The following is a 23,037-nucleotide window of genomic DNA, read 5'->3' as shown; positions in this document are numbered from 1 at the left end:
TTATTTTAAAAACAAAGCAAGTTGCTTTTGTATTACAAAAAATGCAAGCACGGTTCATACAGGAAGACAATGTGATCACTACTGACATTTGTAAAGACAGGATAAGGTGGGGATAACATGTCCCTCTCAGGAAATGTGGAATGTGATGCCACCCTCTTCCTGCCCCACACCCAACCCACGACCAGGATCCCTAAACTTCTCAGCTTTGGTAATATTTTTAGTTGCTTGAATATCCACACAAGAGGGCCTTTGCCGTATGCTGCATAATATGCAATATAAAATATGAAAGAGTTACTCACAAATATCAAGACATCAAAGCTGTAACACTGAGAGTTGAATGAAGGACCCATGAGATACCTTCAACTTTAGCATTTTGAAACCGGCATAATTACAAAACTACAAGACAGAGCGTTTAACAATGAAGAACCTCGCTGGATAATATGGTTTAAGTAACTATGAGAACCAGTGCACACTCAATCACTCAATTTTGTTTGGATTAAAAATGTTTTTATAATGCAGCATTTTTGTTGTAAATGCAAAATTCCATTGCTGCTCAAAATTGTGTGTGTATGAGTGTCGTTGGTTGTTTTCTCCATAATTTGGGTTTTAGAAGATGGAACGGAGTCCTCTCAGGACTTGAAGTATCCACCCCCGCTTCGGTGAAGGATCGTGATTCATGGGCTAAGTTGTGAAGTTGTGTTGTTCTCAGAGTTTTGTTCCAAGGGCTCTTTTCAGGATTGTCACTGAACCCTGCAAAGCCTCCAACTATAGTTCATTTGTGGTAGTGTTCCCAGGGATGGTTTTAAGATCTCTGTAAGGTTCTTCCTTATCATTTCTGTTGCTCCAATTATTACTGGTACAAATTTGGCACTTCAGCTTCCAGGATCTTTTCACTTCATTGTTGAGAACTTGGTATTTGGTCATTTTCTTGATTTCTGCATTATTTAGGCCAAAATTGCTGGGTGGTAATATCTCAATCAGCAATGCTGTATTTTCCTTTTTGTTCCAGAGTACTATGTCCAGTCACAATGCTTTCTTTTATATGTTCATACTGGATGGGGTCATCAGATCGTATGTGAGGATTATGTCCTTGTTTTCAATGATGGCTTTTGGTTCATGTTTGCATGAATTTTGTGGAACTGGGATATTGAAATATCTGCAGATGTGCCAGTGGATTACTTGACGTACCTTGTTGTGCCTTTGGGTGTACAGCTGCTCTGACATGAGTTTTTTACATCCCGATAGGAGGTGACTCGTGCTTTCTGTTTCTACAGTCGTGGCCAAAAATATTGGCACACTTGCACTTTTTTCAGATAATGCATCATTCCTTCCAGAAAATTGTTGAAATTTAAAAATATTTTGGTATCCACAAATGTCTTTCTTTGGTTTGCAGAGGAACAAAACAAAAAAAAGCTGAAAAATGACTAAATCTTAGCTTATTCCACACATAAATCCTAAAATGGCCCGGACAATATTATTGGCACTGTTACGTGGTCCTCCCGGTGAATACCTGGTCTCGGTGACCCCCGGACCATGAGAGGAACTCCGCCAGAAAGATCTATTATTTATGCGCTTTCGTAACGCAATCAATATGAATTCCAGTCGATAAGAAACCCCACACCAAGGATCCGGAATAATCAATGATATATTCCCCGAGCAATCAACAACCATCAACAATCAACAATCAATATTACAAAGATGGCCATCTTATATATGTGTCCCCTTTCCCCAGTCACGACCCCTTTTGGTCACTGTCCCTCACAATGTCTCTGGGCCCCTCCAGACCAAGGTGTAGGTCGGCTTCTCCGCACACGGGCGGTTGAACGTACCCCTGGCTGACGTGCTCCCAAACGTGCACGTCACGTACCGGGAACAACGGCTGCAGTGCACCCCTCCTTGCCAAGCAAAGCGGGCAAAGCAACGCGTGGCTTGCCCAGCGCGCGAGGCCCAAGGTGCGACCCGTACGCGTCCTTGTAGACGGTGAGGCGAACTGTGCCGGACGCTTGGTTCCGTGCACGAACCCACGGCAACTTGACGTGTAAAGGGGTAATTACCCCGCGCAGGTAACTCCTTTCGCCAGACGGGCTTTCAAACGCAGCGTCCCCCCACGCTGCTCAATATCGATCCTGCTCACGTCGGAGCTCGGCGAGGAAGAGGAAGAAGATCGCCACCTCTCCCGGACCTCGTGTCTTTTCTTCTTCCGTTTCCGGTCTCCTTTTCCCCAGAAGGGCTCCTGACCCTTTAATCACAACAGCCTTTAATCGACTACACATTAATAAGCAAAGACCTGAATAGTAATTCACATCAATTCACATAAATCCGTAACACTCCCCCCCTTCAAGAAAGAAAGTTTGAACTGTTACATATTTATGGGAATGTATGTGAATTACTATTCAGGTCTTTGCTTATCAATGTGTAGTCGATTAAGGGTTGTTGTGGTTGGAGGGTCAGGAGCCCTTCTGGAAAAAGAGACCGGAAACGGAAGGAGAAAAGACACGAGGTCGAGAGAAGCGACGAAAATTCTTCTTCCTCGCCCCGCTCCGACGGGAGGTGGGATCGATATTGAGCCGTGTGGACAAGCGGCGTTCCCAAGCCCGTCTGGCGAGAGGAGTTACCGGGACGGGTACCTACCCGGTGGACACGTCAAGCTGCCGTGGGGCCGTGCACTGACCCAGCGTCTGGCACCGTTCGCGGCACCGTCTACAAAGACGCGTACGGGTCGCACGTTGGGGCCTAACACGCGTTGCAAGCGGCGTGTGGCTTTTGCCTGCTTTACAGTACCCACTTCGCGTGGCCAGGAGGGGGCTGCATCCGTTGTTCCCGGTACGATACATGCCCAGTGGAAAAACGTCCACCCGGGGTTCGTTCAACCGCCCGAGTGCGGCGAAGCCGACCATCATCTTGGTCAGGAGGGGCCCAGAGACATTGTGAGGGACAGAGACCAAAGGGGGTCGTGAGTACAAAAGGGGACACACGTATGTAAGATGGCCATCTTAATCATCTAGGGGATTGATTGTTGAGTGTGAATTGTGGATGGTGGATTGCTCGGGGAATATATCCTTGATTGTATCATTGAAATTGTATGGTATCATTACCCTTGAAATATATCATTGAAAATCAGTTTTCTCTTGGGTGGAATTCATAGGGATTGCGTTGCGAAAGCGCATATATATAATACCACTTTCTGGCGAAGTTCCTCTCCCGGTCCGGGGGTCACCGAGACCAAGTAGTCACCGAGGGGACCACGTAACAGAATTGGGGGCTCGTCCGGGATCTAAAATTGTATAAAATAATAAAATAATATTTTTATTAATTAAAATTTATTAATTAAGTATTAATTGGTAAATTTTTGGGGAAATTGGGGGTAAAGTATTGGGTGAAGGTTAACAGGGGTTAACGATAGGCACCATGGCGTTTGTGGCACAGAACTTTGCGGTAACCCCGAGTGAGGCACAGTTCCGAGCGTTACTAAAGTCGGACCTCTTGAAATTGGCCAAACATTTTAACTTGGAGGTCCGAACTAATTTGAGGAAGGCAGAGTTGCAGGCCACGGTGATACAATCTATGGTGGGATTAGGAACATGGGACGAGTTAGCCTGGGAGTGGCTACCCGAAGAACCAGAAGACGTTGAGCTCCGGAAACTGGAGTTGCAATTACGGAGCCAGGAAAGGTTAAAAGAAGAAGAAAGGAAAGCAGAAAAGGAAAGAGCAGAAGAAGAAAGGAAAGCAGAAAAGGAAAGAGCAGAAGAAGAAAGGAAAGCAGAAAAGGAAAGAGCAGAAGAAGAAAGGAAAGCAGAGGAGAGGAGAGAAGAGAAACAAGCAGAGGAGAGGAGAGCTGCAAGGGAACTCGAAGCAGAGGAGAGAAAAGCAGAAAGGGAATTAAAGGAACGTGACATGGAGCTTCGGCAGGAAATTAAATTCAAGGAGCTGGAGTTAATGAGAGAACGGGGAGAGGCACCACCCTTGCTGACGGGGTCGACACCTAACCAGAAAACCTGGGATGTGGGCAGACATGTGAGGCTGGTTCCACCGTTCAGTGAAAAGGAAGTCGCGAAATTTTTTCCACACTTTGAGAAAGTGGCTCGACAATTAAACTGGCCGGAGGAGGCCTGGACCATACTAGTGCAAAGTGTGCTGTTGGGAAAAGCTCAAGAGATTTATTCGGCGCTACCAATGGACCAATGTGCAGATTATGAGGTACTGAAGAAGCACATCCTCAAAGCCTATGAGTTGGTTCCGGAAGCTTACAGGCAAAAATTCAGGAATGCCAGGAAGAGGGAGAGTGAGACCCATGTGGAGTTTGCCAGAGTGAAAGAAAACATGTTTGATCGGTGGTGTGAGTCAAAAGGAGTCGGGAAAGACTTCGAAACATTGCATGACTTGATCCTGGTGGAGGAATTTCAGCAGTGTGTCCACGAGGACATCAAAGTGTACCTGCAGGAAAAGAAAGTACCAAAGTTGTGGGACGCAGCCACCATGGCAGATGATTATGCCTTAACCCACCGAATAGGGGTCCACGAACCTAACTCCTCGCCTAGATCTCCGCAGGGGAGGTGGGGAAAAGCAGGTGCGGAGAACGACAATACATGGCGGCGGCCTCGAGAGGATTATGGGGACAACGCGGATACCCCACCTGTTCGAAATCAGAGGGATGCGGGCCCAAGACAAACTTATATTTCGGGGGGCCCGAGGCAGACCACGAGTTTTTCCTCCGGGCCTACTTGCGCTTTTTGCAAGAAACCTGGACACTTGATGTCCAGTTGTTACCGCATGAAAAGTGAAGACCCAGAGCGGAGTCCGACTATTACGACTCCAAATGCAATGGCCATTGTGAGAAATCGCCATCAAAAGGGTTACCAACCATTTATTTCAGAGGGGTTTGTGTCACTGGATGGAGCCTCGACTAACCGGAGACCGGTTAGGATATTGAGGGACACAGGAGCACATCAATCTTTAATGCTTGAAGGCATTTTGCCATGGTCCGAGGAGACGGCAACGGGGGATAGTGTTCGTTTACAGGGGATCGGGGGCGGTGTTAGTGCTCCACTTCATGTCATCCATTTGGAGTCCGATTTGGTGTCAGGACCGGTCACCGTCGGTTTACAAGCCACACTTCCTGTAGAGGGTGTATCTGTGGTTATCGCGAATGATTTGGCCGGGGGTCAAGTTTATGGTAACCTGAGGGTTGGTAAAGAGCCCAGCAGGGAAAATAACACCACACCAGCTCGGGATGGCGACAAAAGTACCAAGTTATTTGTAGGGGGACTGAACTTCAAAACAGAGGAAGAAGTTCTGACCTCTGTCTTCAACAGATATGGGCCGCTGGTGGAAGTGCAGTTGGTAAGAGACAGGGAAACGCAACAGTCAAGAGGGTTCGGCTTTGTCACGTTTGCAAGCACAAAAGACGCCAGAGAGGCAGAGAAGAATTGGAATGGCAAGGATTTGGAGGGTCGGACCATAACAGTAGGGAAGGCATTTCGTAGGCGTCGAGAGGTCTACAGGAGAGTACAACTGGGCGGTAGTTTTGGTGGTGGCCGCAATCAATATTATTATGGAGGCTCCCTGAGTTACGGCAGCTCCCGAAGGAAGGATTGTCAAAGTAGTGGCGGAGAAGGAGACCGCTATTCATGGGACTACAGTGACAAGCGGTCCCACCATAATTATTAGGGAAGTTCTGAAAAGCTGAAGCACTGAATGCGGCGGAGCCGCCGAGCCAAGATTCCTACACGGATTAACCGTGAACGCCACGTTCCTAAAGGCGTCCATGTAGTGAACTTTCATGCACGGACTAACCGTGAACTCCACGTTCCTCAAGGCGTCCATGTAGAGAACTTTCCTGCACGGACTAACCGTGAACTCCACGTTCCTAAAGGCATCCATGTAGTGAATACTCGGCTTGGCCTCCCGGAAAAAGTGCTATCGAGTTGCTTAACTTTGGATCTTTGATCAACCCCTTAACCTTCATTCACAAGAAACTGACAGTCAAAGTCAGAGGGTCATGAGATGGAGTTTGGCTTGGCAGGAGTCCAACGGGAAATTGAACATGTAAAGGGCAGGGACAATGTCGTTGCTGGTGCTTTGTCCAGAGTGAATTACCTTTGAAAATCTCTGGGGGTTTTGTGAAATTTTGTTGCTTTATTTTTAAGTGATAACTGTGCCCGGGGGGAACTGATAATGTAGGGGGGGTTGAGTTATCTGGTTTGTTTATCCAAGTTGGCCGGCAAAGAAAGTTTTCGCTGGGTTCAAACTTTCTTTCTTGAAGGGGGGGAGTGTTACATATTTATGGGAATGTATGTGAATTACTATTCAGGTCTTTGCTTATCAATGTGTGTGTAGTCGATTAAGGGTTGTTGTGGTTGGAGGGTCAGGAGCCCTTCTGGAAAAAGAGACCGGAAACGGAAGGAGAAAAGACACGAGATCGAGAGAAGCGACGAAAATTCTTCTTCCTCGCCCCGCTCCGACGGGAGGTGGGATCGATATTGAGCCGTGTGGACAAGCGGCGTTCCCAAGCCCGTCTGGCGAGAGGAGTTACCGGGACGGGTACCTACCCGGTGGACACGTCAAGCTGCCGTGGGGCCGTGCACCGACCCAGCGTCTGGCACCGTTCGCGGCACCGTCTACAAAGACGCGTACGGGTCGCACGTTGGGGCCTAACACGCGTTGCAAGCGGCGTGTGGCTTTTGCCTGCTTTACAGTACCCGCTTCGCGTGGCCAGGAGGGGGCTACATCCGTTGTTCCCGGTACGATACATGCCCAGTGGAAAAACGTCCACCCGGGGTTCGTTCAACCGCCCGAGTGCGGCGAAGCCGACCATCATCTTGGTCAGGAGGGGCCCAGAGACATTGTGAGGGACAGAGACCAAAGGGGGTCGTGAGTACAAAAGGGGACACACGTATGTAAGATGGCCATCTTAATCATCTAGGGGATTGATTGTTGAGTGTGAATTGTGGATGGTGGATTGCTCGGGGAATATATCCTTGATTGTATCATTGAAATTGTATGGTATCATTACCCTTGAAATATATCATTGAAAATCAGTTTTCTCTTGGGTGGAATTCATAGGGATTGCGTTGCGAAAGCGCATATATATAATACCACTTTCTGGCGAAGTTCCTCTCCCGGTCCGGGGGTCACCGAGACCAAGTAGTCACCGAGGGGACCACGTAACAGAACCCAGCGAAAACTTTCTTTGCCGGCCAACTTGGATAAACAAACCAGATAACTCACCCCCCCCCCCCCCCAAATCATCAGTTCCCCCCAGGCACAGTTATCACTTTAAAATAAAGCAACAAAATTTCACACAATCCCCTAGATTAATTCCCTCTGGACCAAGCGTCAACCACTTCTAGTTTCTCTTGAATGACGGTTAAGAGGTGGTGACCAAAGCCCCCAAATTTAAACCTCTCGATAGCACTTTTTCGGGAGGCCCAGCTGAGTATTCCCTACATGGACGCCTTAAGGAATGTGGAGTTCACGGTTAGTCCGGGGAGGAAAGTTCATTACATGGACGCCTTTAAGAACGTGGAGTTCACGGTTAGTCCATGCAGGAAAGTTCACTACCTGGACGCCTTTAAGAACGTGGCGTTCACGGTTAGTCTGTGTAGGAGCCCCGGCTCAGCGGCTCCCCCATATATAGTGCTTCAACTTCTCCAGACTCCTAACAGTTATGGTGGGACCCCTCGTCCCAGCCGTTACCTGACTGGCGGTCTCCTTCTCGGCCAGTGCTCTGACGTTCATTCTTTCGGGAGGTGCCGTAACTCTGGGAGCCTCCATAGTAATATCGGCTGCTGCCAACCCCAAAACTACTGCGAAGTTGTCCTCTTCTGTAGACCTCTCGCCGCCTACGAAATGCCTTCCCTACTGTTATGGTCCGACCCTCCAAATCCTTACCATTCCAATTCTTCTCTGCCTCCCTGGCGTCTCTTGTGCTTGCAAACGTGACAAAGCCGAACCCTCTTGACCGTTGCGTTTCCCTGTCTTTTACCACCCGCACTTCCACCAGCGGCCCATATCTGTTGAAGCCAGAGGTCAGAACTTCTTCCTCTGTGTTGAAGTTCAGTCCCCCTACAAATAACTTGGAACTTTTGTCGCCATCCCGAGCGGGGGTGGTGTTAATTCCCCTGCGGGGCTCTTTACCCACCCTCGGGTTACCATAAATTTGCCCCCCGGCCAAATCATTCCCGATAATCACAGATACTCCCTCTACAGGAAGCGTGGCTTGTAAACCGACGGTGACCGGTCCTGACACCAAATCGGATTCCAAATGGATGACATGAAGTGGGGCACTAACACAGCCACCGATCCCTTGTAACCGAACACTATCACCAGTTGCGGTACTCTTTGACAATGGCAAAATGCCGTCAAGCATTAAGGATTGATGGGCTCCTGTGTCCCTCAAAACCCTAACCGGTCTTGGGTTAGTCAAGTCTCCCTTGAGTGAGACCAACCCCTCATAAATAAATGGTTGGTAACTCTTCTGTGGGCGATTTCTTACGCTTGCCATCGCATTCGGAGTGGTAATAGTCGGACTCCGCTCTGGGTTTTCCCTTTTCATGAGGTAACAACTGGACATCAAGTGTCCAGGTTTTTTGCAAAAGGCGCAAGTCGGCCCGGAGGAAAAACTCGTGGTCTGCCTCGGGCCCCCCGAAAAATAAGTTTGTCTTGGGCCCGTAGCCCCCTGATTTCGAACAGTTCGGGTATCAGCGTTGTCCCCATAATCATCTCGAGGCCGCCGCCATGTATTGTCGTTCTCCGCACCTGCTGTTCCACACCTCCCCTGCGGAGATCTAGGCGAGGAGTTAGGTTCATGGACCCCTATCCGGTGTGTTAAGGCATAATCATCTGCCATGGTTGCTGCGTCCCACAACTTCGGTACTTTCTTTTCCTGCAGGTACACTTTGATGTCCTCGTGGACACACTGTTGAAATTCCTCCACCAGCATCAGGTCACGCAATGCTTCGAAGTCGTTCCTGACTCCTTTTGACTCACACCACCGATCAAACATATTTTCTTTCACTCTAGCAAACTCCACATGGGTCTCACTCTCCCTCTTCCTGGCATTCCTGAATTTTTGCCGGTAAGCTTCCGGAACCAACTCATAGGCTTTGAGGATGTGCTTCTTCAATACCTCATAATCTGCACATTGGTCCATTGGTAGCGCCGAATAAATCTCTTGAGCTTTACCCACCAGCACACTTTGCACTAGTATGGTCCAGGCCTCCTCCAGCCAGTTTAACTGTCGAGCCACTTTCTCAAAGTGTGGAAAAAATTGAGTGACTTCCTTTTCACTGAAGGGTGGAACCAGCCTCACATGTCTGCCCACATCCCAGGTGTTCTGGCTAGGTTTTGACCCCGTCAGCAAGGGTGGTACCTCTCCCCGTTCTCTCATTAAATCCAGCTCCTTGAATTTATTCTCTTGCTGAAGCGCCAGATCACGTTCCTTCATCTCCCTTTCGGCTTTTCTCTCCTCTGCTTCGAGTTCCCTGGCAGCTCTCCTCTCCTCTGCTTTTCTCCCTTCTAACCTTTCCTGGAGTTCTCGTTCCACTCTCCTTTCCTCTGCTTGTTTCTCTTCTCTCCTCTCTTCTGCTTTCCTTTCTTCTTCTGCTCTTTCCTTTTCTGCTTTCCTTTCTTCTTCTGCTCTTTCTTTTTCTGCTTTCCTTTCTTCTTCTTTGATCCGTTCCTGGCTCCGTAATTGCAACTCCAGTTTCCGGAGCTCAACGTCTTCTGGTTCTTCGGGTAGCCACTCCCAGGCTAACTCGTCCCATGTTCCTAATCCCACCATAGATTGTATCACCGTGGTCTGCAACTCTGCCTTCCTCAAATTAGTTCGGACCTCCAAGTTAAAATGTTTGGCCAATTTCAAGAGGTCCGACTTTAGTAACGCTCGGAACTGTGCCTCACTCGGGGTTACCGCAAAGTTCTGTGCCACAAACGCCATGGTGCCTATCGTTAACACCTGTTAACCTTCACCCAAGACTTTACCCCCAATTTCCCAAAAATTTACCAATTAATACTTAATTAATAAATTTTAATTAATAAAAATATTATTTTATTATTTTATACAATTTTAGATCCCGGACGTAGACCCAATTGCGAATCCGCAAATCGTAATTTGGACGAGCCCCCAATTCTGTTACGTGGTCCTCCCGGTGACTACCTGGTCTCGGTGACCCCCGGACCGTGAGAGGAACTCCGCCAGAAAGATCTATTATTTATGCGCTTTCGTAACGCAATCAATATGAATTCCAGTCAATAAGAAACCCCACACCAAGGATCCGGAATAATCAATGATATATTTCCCGAGCAATCAACAACCATCAACAATCAACAATCAATATTACAAAGATGGCCATCTTATATATGTGTCCCCTTTCCCCACTCACGACCCCTTTTGGTCACTGTCCCTCACAATGTCTCTGGGCCCCTCCAGACCAAGGTGTAGGTCGGCTTCTCCGCACACGGGCGGTTGAACGAACCCCTGGCTGACGTGCTCCCAAACGTGCACGTCACGTACCGGGAACAACGGCTGCAGTGCACCCCTCCTTGCCAAGCAAAGCGGGCAAAGCAACGCGCGGCTTGCCCAGCGCGCGAGGCCCAAGGTGCGACCCGTACGCGTCCTTGTAGACGGTGAGGCAAACTGTGCCGGACGCTTGGTTCCGTGCACGAACCCACGGCAACTTGACGTGTAAAGGGGTAATTACCCCGCGCAGGTAACCCCTTTCGCCAGACGGGCTTTCAAATGCAGCGTCCCCCCACGCTGCTCAATATCGATCCCGCTCACGTCGGAGCTCGGCGAGGAAGAGGAAGAAGATCGCCACCTCTCCCGGACCTCGTGTCTTTTCTTCTTCCGTTTCTGGTCTCCTTTTCCCCAGAAGGGCTCCTGACCCTTTAATCACAACAACCTTTAATCGACTACACATTAATAAGCAAAGACCTGAATAGTAATTCACATCAATTCACATAAATCCGTAACAGCACCTTTTCGAAGTTGTTAGAAATGATTAGATTTCAAGCAGGTGATTCTCCTTTACTTCAGAATTGAACTCACCTGTGGTGAGTTGCAGGTGCCTGCAATATTAAAATCACTCATTCAACCAGTTTGAATGGAGAAAAGGAATCGTTCTGCTGTTTTGTGTCACTGTGTGTACCACAATGAGCATGGAGAAAAGAAAGAAAACCAGAGAATTGTTTGAGGAGGTCAGACACAAGATTGTAGCCAAGCATGGACAATCTCAAGGCTACAAGTCCATCTCCAGTGACCTTGATGTTCCTGTGTCCACTGTACACAATGTTATCAGGAAGTTTAAGGCACATGGCACTGTAGCCAACCTCCCTGGACGTGGCCACCAGAGAAAACTTGATCGAATATTGCAGCGAAGGATTGTTTTAATGGTGGAGAAAACACCTCGATCAACTGCCAAACAGATTCAAGCTGACCTTCAGATACAAGGTACAGGTTTCAACTCACACCATCCGTCGTCAACTCAATGAAAGGGGGTTCTATGGTAGGAGACCCAGGAGGACCCCCCTGCTGAGAGAGAGACAAAAGAAAGCCCGACTGGAGTTTTCCAAAACACACCTGAACAAGCTAAAATCCTTTTGGGAGAATGTCCTGTGGACAGATGAGACCAAATTAGAGCTTTTTGGTAAAGCACATAATCTCTCTGTTTACAGAAAACAAAATGAAGGCTTCAAAGAAAAGAACACCTACCCTACAGTTAAGCATGGAGGAGGTTCAGTGATGATTTAGGGTTGCTGTGCTGCCTCTGACACTGGGTGCATTGAATGTGTGCATGACATCATGAAATCAGGAGATTACCAAGGTATTTTTGAGCACAATGTTCAACCCAGTGTCAGAAAGCTGGGTCTCCATCAAAAGTCATGGGTCTTGCAGCAGGACAGTGACCCCTACACACTTCAAAAAGCACCCAGGAATGGTTCAAGACAAAACGCTGGACTGTTCTGGAGTGCCCAGCAATGAGTCCAGATCTAAATCCCATTGAACACCTGTGAGGAGATCTGAAAACAGTAGTTGGGAGAAAGCACCCTTCAAATCTGGGAGAACCGGAGCAGTTTGCACAAGACGAATGGGCCAAACTGCCAGTAGAGGGGTGTAGGAAGCTCATTCATGGCTATAGGAAGCACTTGACTGCAGTCCAAAGGTATTTAAAAGCGCTACCAAATATTAAGCCGAGGGTGTCAATAATTTTGACAATGCCATTTCTTTTTATTTTCCGATTTAAAAGGATATATTAAGTTCTGAATCAAAAACAAAGGTTCTGTAATATTAACAGTGAAATAAAGAATTGTAGATACAAAATACTTTTGTCAATTTCAACTTATTTTTGGAGAAAATTGTGAGTTATTAATATTTGAAAAAAGTGCAAGGGTGCCAATATTTTTGGCCACGACTGTACCTTGCAGAACCTACACTTGTCAGATTGACTCAGTCCTGCCATGTTCTTAAAGCCATTCGTGTAGTGTCCTTGGTCTTGGGCATTAATAATGATTCGTTCTCTGTCTCAGTTGAGCTGACCTCTTAGCCATTTCGGTGATCCTTCGTTGTCTATCCCCAATCTGTCCAACTCTTTTTTTTAATTTCCCTGCTCTTTTCTCTTTCTCCCAGTTGTCACTATATATCTGCTGGTATTTCATCGTGTATTTTTCTTTTTTGCAATCCTTGGGCTGTATTCGTTGCTATTTCGGTTTGGTGCGTGATGTAGTTTGTTTGTACTATATCGTCTATGACTGGAGCCTTCAACATTAAAAAAAATACATTAAAAGGAGGTGATTACAAGGAGATGTGATAGAGATGTTAAAGTTAATGAAGGGTGGAGAGAAAAAATAAATGCAGAGGTTTTTTTTTCAGCAGAAAAGGCAGTGCCAGGACTTGGGGCCACAATCTTACAGTTAAAAAGAAGAAAATAAAGATGGTATTAAGCCAGGGGTCCTTCATTTAGAGAGTATAGTTACCTCTGTCACTGAAGGTGGACAAAGGTTATGTTTTCACCTCTGTCTGTCTGTCTGTGAGCAGGATATCTTAAAAAGTAATAGACTGATTCGGATGAAACTTGTTCGACAGTTTGGGTGTGTAACAAGGGCGAATTGATTTTGGTGAAGATCCAGATCCAGATACGAGAATTTTTAATTTTTCAAGTGATTCTTCACAATTGAGAGATTGGGCCAAAAACGATATATAGCATGATATTTCAAAAACTTGTGGAAATATGTCAAAACTTGGTGGACAGGTTGGGTTTGTAACAAGAACACACTGACTCAATTTTGGTGAATATCCGCATACGATAATTTTCGAATTTCTAAGTAATTATTTACAATTGAGAAATAGGGCCAAAAACAATACAGCAGCCTGCAAAAGTATTTACCCCTCCAAAGTTTTCACATTTTTATGCCACCTGAGAATATTTAATGATGCTTTCAAATCAAACTTAATCTATAAGAGTCTTCAGAAACTATTCCAAAGTGATAAAGTTTTAAAAATGCAGATAAAATGTGAATAAATTAGATTAACAGAGAAAATCACATGATTCTTAGTTGCATTAGTATTCAAACCCTTTGTCTAATTAAACCTAAATCACTTCAGGAGCAAATTATTTGTTTGAAAGGTTACAAAATAAATGTAATAGGTTTTACCTGTAATCAGTGGTTTAACTTCAAAATTAATCTCCCTCACTTATCTAAGGAGTTTTAAGGTGGAACTCATTTACTTGGTCAACCAACAAGGCAAACATGAAGACTAAGGACCTTTCCAAAAGAGTCAGACATAAATTGATGGAGAAGCACCATTCAGGAGAGGGTTATATGAAGATTTCAAAGTCACTCATTATCCCTTTGAGTATGGTGAAATCCATCATTAAGAAGTGTAAGACTTATCATACCACCCAGACACTACCCAGATCAGGTCGCCCTTCTAAGCTCAGCATCCGGGTAAGCAGGAAACTGGTTTGTGATGTCATTATAAATCAAACAATTACTTTTAAAGATCTGCAAGGCTTTATGTCCGAGATGGGGGTCAGTGTTCATCAATCAACAATATCTCATTCCCTACACAAAGATGGAATATATGGACAGGTGGCAAGAAAGAAACCATTACTGAAAAAGACGCATCTAAAAGCTCACATTGAGTTTGCAAAAGAGCATCTTAATGATACTGCAGGCATGTGGAGAAAAGTTTTAACTCTACATGACATGTAACAAAGTGACCATTAAAAAAGCTTGGATGAAGTTGAAGGCATGCCATCGTGAATCACAATGCTTTCCACCTCTAGCAAAGTTACAGATGGCAAAACATTCCACCAAGAATGACTCAATATTAAATTTTGAGTTAGAAAAACATGTTTTGAGCCCTGTTACCCTCAGTCCCCACCCCATGGGACATGAATCGGGGATCGCATCCAAAAAATTCGTTACATGTTCCCTGCATTCCCTAATGTTTATTGCATATACAATGCTTTTTTTAATGTTTAAAAATTGGTGCAGACATTGACCTGGACCGTGGGGGCGTGGCCAAAAAAATACTGCTCTCGTACCTTCTTGCCATGTGGTGATTTTAACTACCAAGTTTGGTGAATTTCTGTACAACCGTTTAAGAGTTGATTGTGTGACGGATGGTCAGGCGGACAGACAGACATAGCCGTTACAATATCCCCCAGTTTTCTTTTTTAAGCGTGGGGATAAATAAGACTTACCAAACTGGCAGATGTATCGGTTATTAGCTCGGCATTGCTGGTCGTTCCAGTTGTACCCAGAAGCCGCATGCATCTCGACACAATTGGCAAAACTGATCACAGAGGAACATTTATCAGAACTTTGACATATTGCAATGTTTGGCAAAAAGATAAATCTTGTGAAAAATGTTTGTATTGTGGTTATTGTTGATGATATTTTTTACATTTCATCAATGCTCCAATGTGGCAGGAATTGTTGCAATTTATTTCACAATTTTTACATTTTTAAGCACAAAAACAAGTTAAAAGGGATAAGGTGTGGGGTGAGGGAGGTCAAAATAATAAGGAATAACATTGAACAAGACCAAAAGTCTAACAGCGGCATAGCAGGACTTGTAAAATATTATAAACCACAAACACACATGTTTAGCTTTTTAAACAGTTGCTAATGCTGTTTATAACATTAAAAAAGAAATTTGGAGGAATCTAGACATCCGTGAGGTAAGTTTTACTTACAGAACTGAGAGGAGATCTAATGTAATATATATACCCCACAAGGATTGGGTTAATAACATGCTATCGAAAAACCGAGGCAAATTCCTTACTTCCGTAGTTGTTCGTACCGTACACCGCTTATCATTGATTCATGAACAATACAGGGTTTCAATCCACTAATGTTGTATTCACAACATTGGGATTAAAGTGTTATGGTCATATTTACTATATTATTATTATTATTACTACTATTACGCAAATGATACCACTAAAACGATACACTACTGTATTAAGAAAACTGTGCTTAACTTGTCGGAAAACGGCCCGAAGGTGAGGCATGAAGCTTAAGGCCTATATGTACTGTTTTGTTGGAAGAGACATAACGCCGATTCTTTCGATATTTGATGGTCATTTTAACAATCGGTTTGTTTGTGTTTCACACAGAATGAAAAACGTCAAGGTAGAGCATGGCAATTGTGATATATGACAGGTTTGACGACATGTTCGGCCTGAATGAAATTGGAATAAAAATGCCGGAGTGTGAAGTCAGCCGCCGTACCGCCATAATGACATCAGAGATAATCACATCACTCTGTCATGTGACCAGATCCTCAGCTCTGATTGGTATACGTTTGAGGGGACATACATACAGACGGAAAAACACTGTTCTAGATGGCTTTGCCCTATGGGCTACGCCATAAAAAAATTAAGGATGGTAAAGAAGGGAGGAGAGGAGAGTGTAGGAGATAGTGGGAAGAAACTCGAATGGAGGTTGTAAGATGATAGGACTAAGTGAGGGAAGGGAGGACGGGGAAATGTTCATTAATGATTCCACAATTTTGCACACATAATAGGCAGATGCTCCAAAAGTGTATCATGTGTAAACAGTGAAAAGATTAAATTTAACACCAATTTAATAGAAACTATGACTGAACACTGTAGAGCGCACATACCTACGCCAGGCTGAACAGTTTACGTTTTGTATCCCACTGATAGGCTGGAACTGCATCAGGATCTTTGCCAAAATCGAATCAATTCTTCTTTGTCATACACCCAACATGCCCACCAAGTTTAGATTGAATCCGTTCACAACTTTTTTGTGATATCCTGCTATACATCGTTTTTGGAATTATCTCTCAATGGTGAAGAATCACTTTAAAATTATTGGATCCAGATCCGGATTCTGATCTTCACCAAAATCTAATCAATTCATCCTTGTAACATACCCAACCTCTCTGCCAAATTTCATCCGAACATCCTGTTCACATACTGACAAACAAACAGACAGACAGACAGACATGGGTAAAAACTTTTTTTTTAACATTTAAAAAAAACCTTATCCGGCGGAGGTAACATTGCTGGCTCAAGGCATACATTACCATTTCTTTGTCCTAAACTTACCAAAGCTTTTCATCTTGGAGTATTGCGAGCAAACTAATTCCTTTAACCTTTTGTATTCTTCTCATAAAAGATTAAATTGTTCTCAAATAAAAGTTATTGAAATATATAATATTGTTACGGTTTTTAGAACCTTCACTGTGTAAATTTTGGTAAATGTTCCCTTATAAATAATCCCCTGTAAATATTCCCATTTTTGGTAAAGGTTAAAGATCGCACCCTAGTTAGTCCATGTACAACACGTAGAACACCATAGGACCTCTCTGTAGTTATCTCATTATTGTGTGTTTTAGTTAAGGATATGTTCCCAATAGTTGAATCTGCGTTGCATTAATCAGATAAGATAGGCCCCTTCAATTTCCCCAATCATCTCCCGCTCTTCAAAGTGCAGTAGCAGTAGGGCAGCGTTCGCTGCCCCTTGTCTTGGTTTGTTTGATGGCCCCAAGCCGCCATTGAACATGCGGTCTCAGGCCGAGGAAAAAGGGGGCGGGACACAAGAACAAGGTGTGGCACGTCAACTCACCATCGGAGGTGGAGCCAGCGAGCCCTCGCCGGCCAACCAGGGCCGAGGTGAGCCGACCGGTAGGCGTGTCATAGGAGCAGGCGGCTGGATACAAGAACGCCCTATAAAAGCGGCTGCGAGGGACTGCTTCAGGAGATGAGTGAGAGGGAGATGAGTGCGAAGGTCCGACGTGCAAGGTACCAGAGGAGAACACGCTGAATCGTAAGGCAGGAGAGTGGGTCCGTTGACAACGACAATATCGCCATATATTCACATTGTCCGACCGCGTGAAACCATATGTGCAGCTGCCGCCGGGTTTCGCCTCGAGCCCAGAGCGTGGACCGGAGAGTGGACTGGAGCGGACCTCGACGCTGCGCATCTGCCCGGACCTTCCTGCCCTACCATCTGCTTGGACCTTCTCCCCCTTCTAGCCATTCCTTCCTGCCATTCCCTATTCGTGTAAGTCTGTTTGTTCTGTGGGGCGTATGGTAATATAAGACTGTTTTAAGGTTTCCCTGTGTATCTGCTTCTTCCTCTTCCTGTACAGTCCTACCTTTCGTTTCTTCCTTGGTTTTGGTTTTGTAGATAGTGAATAAACCTGTGTTATTTCTTACCCTTTTGGTTTCATTCTCCCCCGATCGCTTTAGTCCTTTCCCGATTGAGTACCTGTGGCACGATTCGGCCAACCGCTATAATCGGGTTTAGTCTCTTGTTAACGGCTCGAGTTGCGGATTGCTAAACCGCTCGGCAAAATTACATATTGTCCGTGGCTCGGGCAGAAGTAGCGCCCTGCTTTGCGGCGAGGTTGGCGAAGGTATCTGGGACTCCATTGACCCGTCACCCTGGTCAACCTCAACCCCGCAAAGGAGCGCGATACCTTCTAGGACTCGGACGGCCAGTGTAACAGACGAGGGGATTGAACCCCCCCTCGGTAAGGGGAGCGCCGTAACCGAGATCCGTAACAATATATATAGTCACAACAGAACTAGTTGTTAATCTTCAAATCACAAATGTACTAGTCATCTCTCAAAACAAAGTGAAAGCAATATACCCGTGGTTGTTTGGCTGTCCTAATGCAAAGGCAGTAAAGTTTGTAGACTTTCCGCCATCCCATCTGAAAAGGCTTCTGGAGAGCTTGTACGTCAAACCTTTTGGACACAGAAGTCACACGTAGTGCAATCTCAAAACTGTAAAGCTCAAAACTCAAAACTGTAAAGGTATCAGCATACTACAGTTATTGTGTTTATTTACATACCCAGTATATGGCATGTGAGAGAAACATAAAGTTTACTCATGTCTCTTTTTGACACTGAATCAATTTCATTAACAGGATTGCACATATATCACAGAACAAAGACATTATGAGACACTGCAGAAGAATATTAGGAAAAAATGGACAGATCAGGACAGTAGAAAGGATTTGAACCTAGGATATGAACATCATGCAATACATGTTTAGATGAGAACAACAAACAGGCCAACTCGGCATAGTAAAAAAAAATTAAACAAAAGGTTATGAATGAAGAATGGAAGAAGAAAAAAAAAGTACTTCAATTTACGAAGAGATCGCAACAATTTCAAGCACTTTCTTACGGATTCTAATTGATTAAATCAATGGAGGAGGGAGGCTATGAGGTGTCCATCCGTCAAGAAAAATTCGAACCTCTGCCTCTTATTTTTCACTCTCGTGCTGCAGTAACTGTATCTTATACGAATACCGTTTCAGATGATGGTGCATGATTCTGTAAACTGTGGTGCGAGAAGTTCCCACCAGCTGTGCAAGTCGGCGTGCCTACTTTTTCAGATAAGCCCACAAAGCTTCTCTTACAGCCTTTATTTTTCTGTGGTTCTCACTGAAGATGTTCAATCACTGTCCTTTAATGTCATCTTTTACACTTCCAGTGTCTCTAAACCTTTCAACAATACGTTTGATGGTTTTGTTTTGTAAAAGGGTGAGGCCACACCTCTTCCAGAGTCATGGCACACAACTACTGGTGGTGAGTGATCTAACTGGTGGTAAATCTACTGGGTAAATAACTTCAGCTGTTCTCAAGTATTACATTCTTAACTGGCATAATCTCTGACCTTTGACCTCTCGATACCGAAATCTAATCAGTTCATCTTTGCATCATATTATATACTTATGCCAAGTTTGGTCAAAAATCCATCACTGGTTCTTAATTTAGTGGGGTAACATAATTTTTTACCTAACATGACCTCTTATGTTTGCCCTCTTGACCCCATAATCTAAGCAGTTCATATATACAGACTTGGCATTTAATATGGAATATTTTTTTTTTCTTGACTTGGGTTTACTTTCTGAACTCAGTATATCAATCTGGTGAGTTTCTTTTACCCTTCGGTGATGTCTTTGTTGAAAGAACCATGTCACTGATTGTCTTTCACAGCAAGAAGTCAATAACAGGATTATATCACAGGTGGCGTGACAAAATGTAAGGACAGGTACATTTGACGATTGGCTTCACAATCGGGTATATAAGGGTTGTTGCATTCTGTATTAGTTGAAAACAACTGCTGCACGTCTACAAAAAGTATTGCTGCTTCCTCTGGAGATGGTCCGTCAACTTGACAATGCTGTTTGTCATGGAGTGGTGGCTTTACGAAATTCTGGCATGAAACAGCATGCTATTGCTCGGCAGTATGGCATCACTCAAGGTCAGGTGTCAAAGATCCTGAAACGAAATGCTCAGAGGGGTGTCCCTACTCCAATACCAAGGCCAGGACGTCCACGCAGAACCACAAGGAGAGATGATCGCCAGCTGCACCGGTTAGTCCGCAATAGCCGTACCAAGTCAGCTAATCGGCTTAGGGCTGAGTGGCAGCAACTGACAAATGTGCCTGTATCCAGAAGGCTAGTCAACCAACGACTGGTTCAAGCAGGCTATCGTGCCAGGCGTCCCCTGAGAAAGCCACGTCTGACCAGACAACACAGCCAGCGCCGATTGCAGTGGGCCAGAGAGCACCGTCAATGGCAGCCAGGACACTGGAATCACATGACCTTCAGTGACGAGTCTAGATTTCTGGTCTATCGTCAAGATGGCCGCGTCCGAGTGTGCAGACAAGTGCATGAAGCCCACAACGAAGATTGTATAGTGCCAAGAGTCCAAGCTGGAGGTGGTGGGGTGACCGTTTGGGCTGCTTTTCATGCAGGGGGCAAAACTGACCTGGTTGTTCTGAATGGAAACCTGAACCAGTTCAAGTACAGGGCCATTCTGGAAGAAACATTGCTTCCATTTGCTCGTGCAGCCTTTCGAGGAAACTTTGTCTTCCAAGATGACAATGCACTGCCTCATCGTGCTCGCATGATCCAACACTTTCTTGCTGACCGTGTTGTAGAGCATATGGAGTGGCCTGCCATTTCCCAGGATATGAATCCGGTAGAGAACTTGTGGGCAGAATTAATGCGTCAAATCGACAACTTGGAACAGCAGCCTGCCTCTGTGCGTGAATTGCAGCAGAAAATTGTCACTGCATGGCAAGCGATTCCTGTCCAAACCTTGGCAGATCTCGTGAACAGCATGCCTCGACATGTACGTGCTTTCCTGAATGCTGTGGGGGTTACACGAGTACTGAACTGTAATTTTACTGTCCGTAATCCCAGTCATAATTTAGCTTTTGTTTTTGTTGAAGTTTTTTTTGGTTAATGCGCAAAATAAAGAGATACTTTTGGAAAACGTACAGAAGTTTAACACAGTACTGTCCGTGAATTGAGTTCGATATCAGTTTACATCACTTTCAAGGATCAATTTATTTGCTTCGAAATGTCAAATGTGGTTTTTGTTTCTTTTAAAGGTCACATTAACAAAATCTAGAATAATTTCAACATAATTCCAATGAACTTTTGGTTCTAAGTCATTTTGAAAAGTAAGTTCACCCCCACAAAAAAATATTCCATATTAAATGCCAAGTCTGTATATGATTATACATATTTGTACCAAGTTTTGACTAAGTTCACTTCAGTCATTCTAAAGTTATCACGGTAACGAAAAGCTACGACGGATGGACGCACGGACAGACAACCCAAAAAACACAATGCCTCTGGCAACTTCGTCAGTGGAGGCATAAAAAAAAATCAACTAACCTTATCATGATTGCAAAGGATGCTCAAGTATTATGGAAGATGAGAAAACAATGTAAATTTGGATAGTAATTAGAACTGCAATAAGAACGGTACCAATTTTGACTTAGTCCCTTCAGCCATCCTTAAGTTATTGCGGTAATGAAATCCTATTACAGACTCTGACCTTTGACCTCTTCATGCGAAAATCTAATCAGTTCATCTTTACATCCTGATATATACTTATACTAAGTTTGGTCAAAATCCCATCACTGGTTCATAAGTTAGCTTGGTAACAGAATTTTTACCTAAACGGGAACTCTGACCTTTGACCTTTTAACCCCACAATCGAAGCAGTTTGTCTTTGCATCATTATACATACTTTTACCAAGTTTGACTTGGATCCCTTCAACCGTTCTTAAGTTATGGCGGTAACGAAAACCTATCACTGACGGATGCACATGACGGACAACCCCAAAACATAACGCTGACGATGACATCGTCGGTGGAGGCATAAAAAATATAAAGAAGCAAAGATAGGAATAAAATATAAAATATAAAGAGAAAGTTAGAAAGCATGTCACACCAGAAAAGGAAATATAAATAGCAGAAATAAGAGAAGCCTTGCAAAGATAAATGTAGTATGTAGCTACAGCATTCTCCATTCACATGTGAATTAACCTACCTACTTGTGCTTACCTAAACCCTATACTGGATAATATTATCAATGAATTGCCAAAAGCAGGATAACAATCTTCACTGAAAGAGTATTTTTTTTTTCTAACATATTCAGTAACACTTTCCTCCAAAATGTTTTTTCTTGCAGCTGCCATTTTACAATGTATTCAGCACAACATTAGGTGGACATGTTTACATAATCACAGGAATTATGTGCCAAACCACACAAGGTGAAAAAGAAAATCCATAAACAGAAAGAAATGCAGCCCAGGCTTCATTCCAATGTATAAATATTATTGCAGTGTTTGGATACACAGTTTACAAAGATGTCTTTAAAAATTATAACGAGAGACAATATACCGATATCCCAAATATATGGTTCTTTTTGTTTCAAACTCAGCTTTGGGGACATATAAATATCATGTATTTAAATTTAAATATGGGCTGGCAGGATAGCCTAGGCCCTAGAGGTACAGTATGTACATTCACCTTTGAGCTGTCTCACTCACCGAGGTTGGAATCTAGACCTAAGTTGTCTGGACAGAAGCCTCTGCACTATATAAAGAAAAGATCAGGTGGCTGGCATGTTCCATGTGAACGCCTTTCTTTGGATGCAAAGGGCCACCAAAAAGGTTTTTTTATTATTACGTAAGTCTATGGAAGGTTCGAGGGCTGGGGAAATAAATTGCAAAATTAAAAAAGGTAGAGAGGAAGATGATTGCAGAAAGATATGTGGGATAAGGGCATTAGGATAAAGGTGGGCACGATTCGGAAAATTTTAAGTCCGCTTACCGCTTATCCGCTCCGCCAGCCCGTGTAGTCCGATTCGCTTATCCGCTTCAGCGGCCGAAAATCTTAGTCCGCTTACCGGTTATCCGTTTATCCGCTTCGATTCGATTTTTTTAAAGCGCTTCGACGTTTTTAAAGCGATTTTTGACGTTTCTAAAGGGAATTTAATGCTTTTTAAGCCTAAATAGCCATTTCTAACTACTACAAAGATAAACAAAGCTTTTAAGATAAAAAATATACATTTTTATTTAAATAAAATTTATTCAAAATTTATTGAAATAAAGTTTTCCACTCGACTCTACTCTACTCTACAGTTAATTTAAATATAATTTTAATATATGCAAGTTACATTAAAGAAAAATCAATTTGCCCGTCCTTTCTTTGACAAGAGAGTCTACTAGTCAACAGACTAG

General features: G+C 44.3%; 1 protein-coding gene across 3 annotated transcripts in view; it reads right to left on the bottom strand.

Moving 5' to 3' along the window:
* LOC137436439 (C-type lectin domain family 18 member A) overlaps positions 1-23,037 on the bottom strand; it is a 133,248-nt gene that overhangs the window by 59,968 nt on the left and 50,243 nt on the right. For all 3 annotated transcript variants that reach the window (XM_068130235.2, XM_068130239.2, XM_078786018.1), the window contains exons 10-11: positions 18,131-18,227; positions 14,706-14,797 (exon numbers count right to left, since the gene is read on the bottom strand). In XM_068130235.2, coding sequence (XP_067986336.2) covers positions 14,706-14,797; positions 18,131-18,227 — 189 coding nt within the window. The remainder of the gene's footprint in view (positions 1-14,705; positions 14,798-18,130; positions 18,228-23,037) is intronic.

The sequence above is a fragment of the Myxine glutinosa genome, chromosome 1 (assembly GCF_964187855.1).
Source record: "Myxine glutinosa chromosome 1, kmMyxGlut1.1, whole genome shotgun sequence".
NCBI lineage: Eukaryota > Metazoa > Chordata > Myxini > Myxiniformes > Myxinidae > Myxine > Myxine glutinosa.
This window is presented reverse-complemented; position numbering and strand designations above follow the sequence as displayed.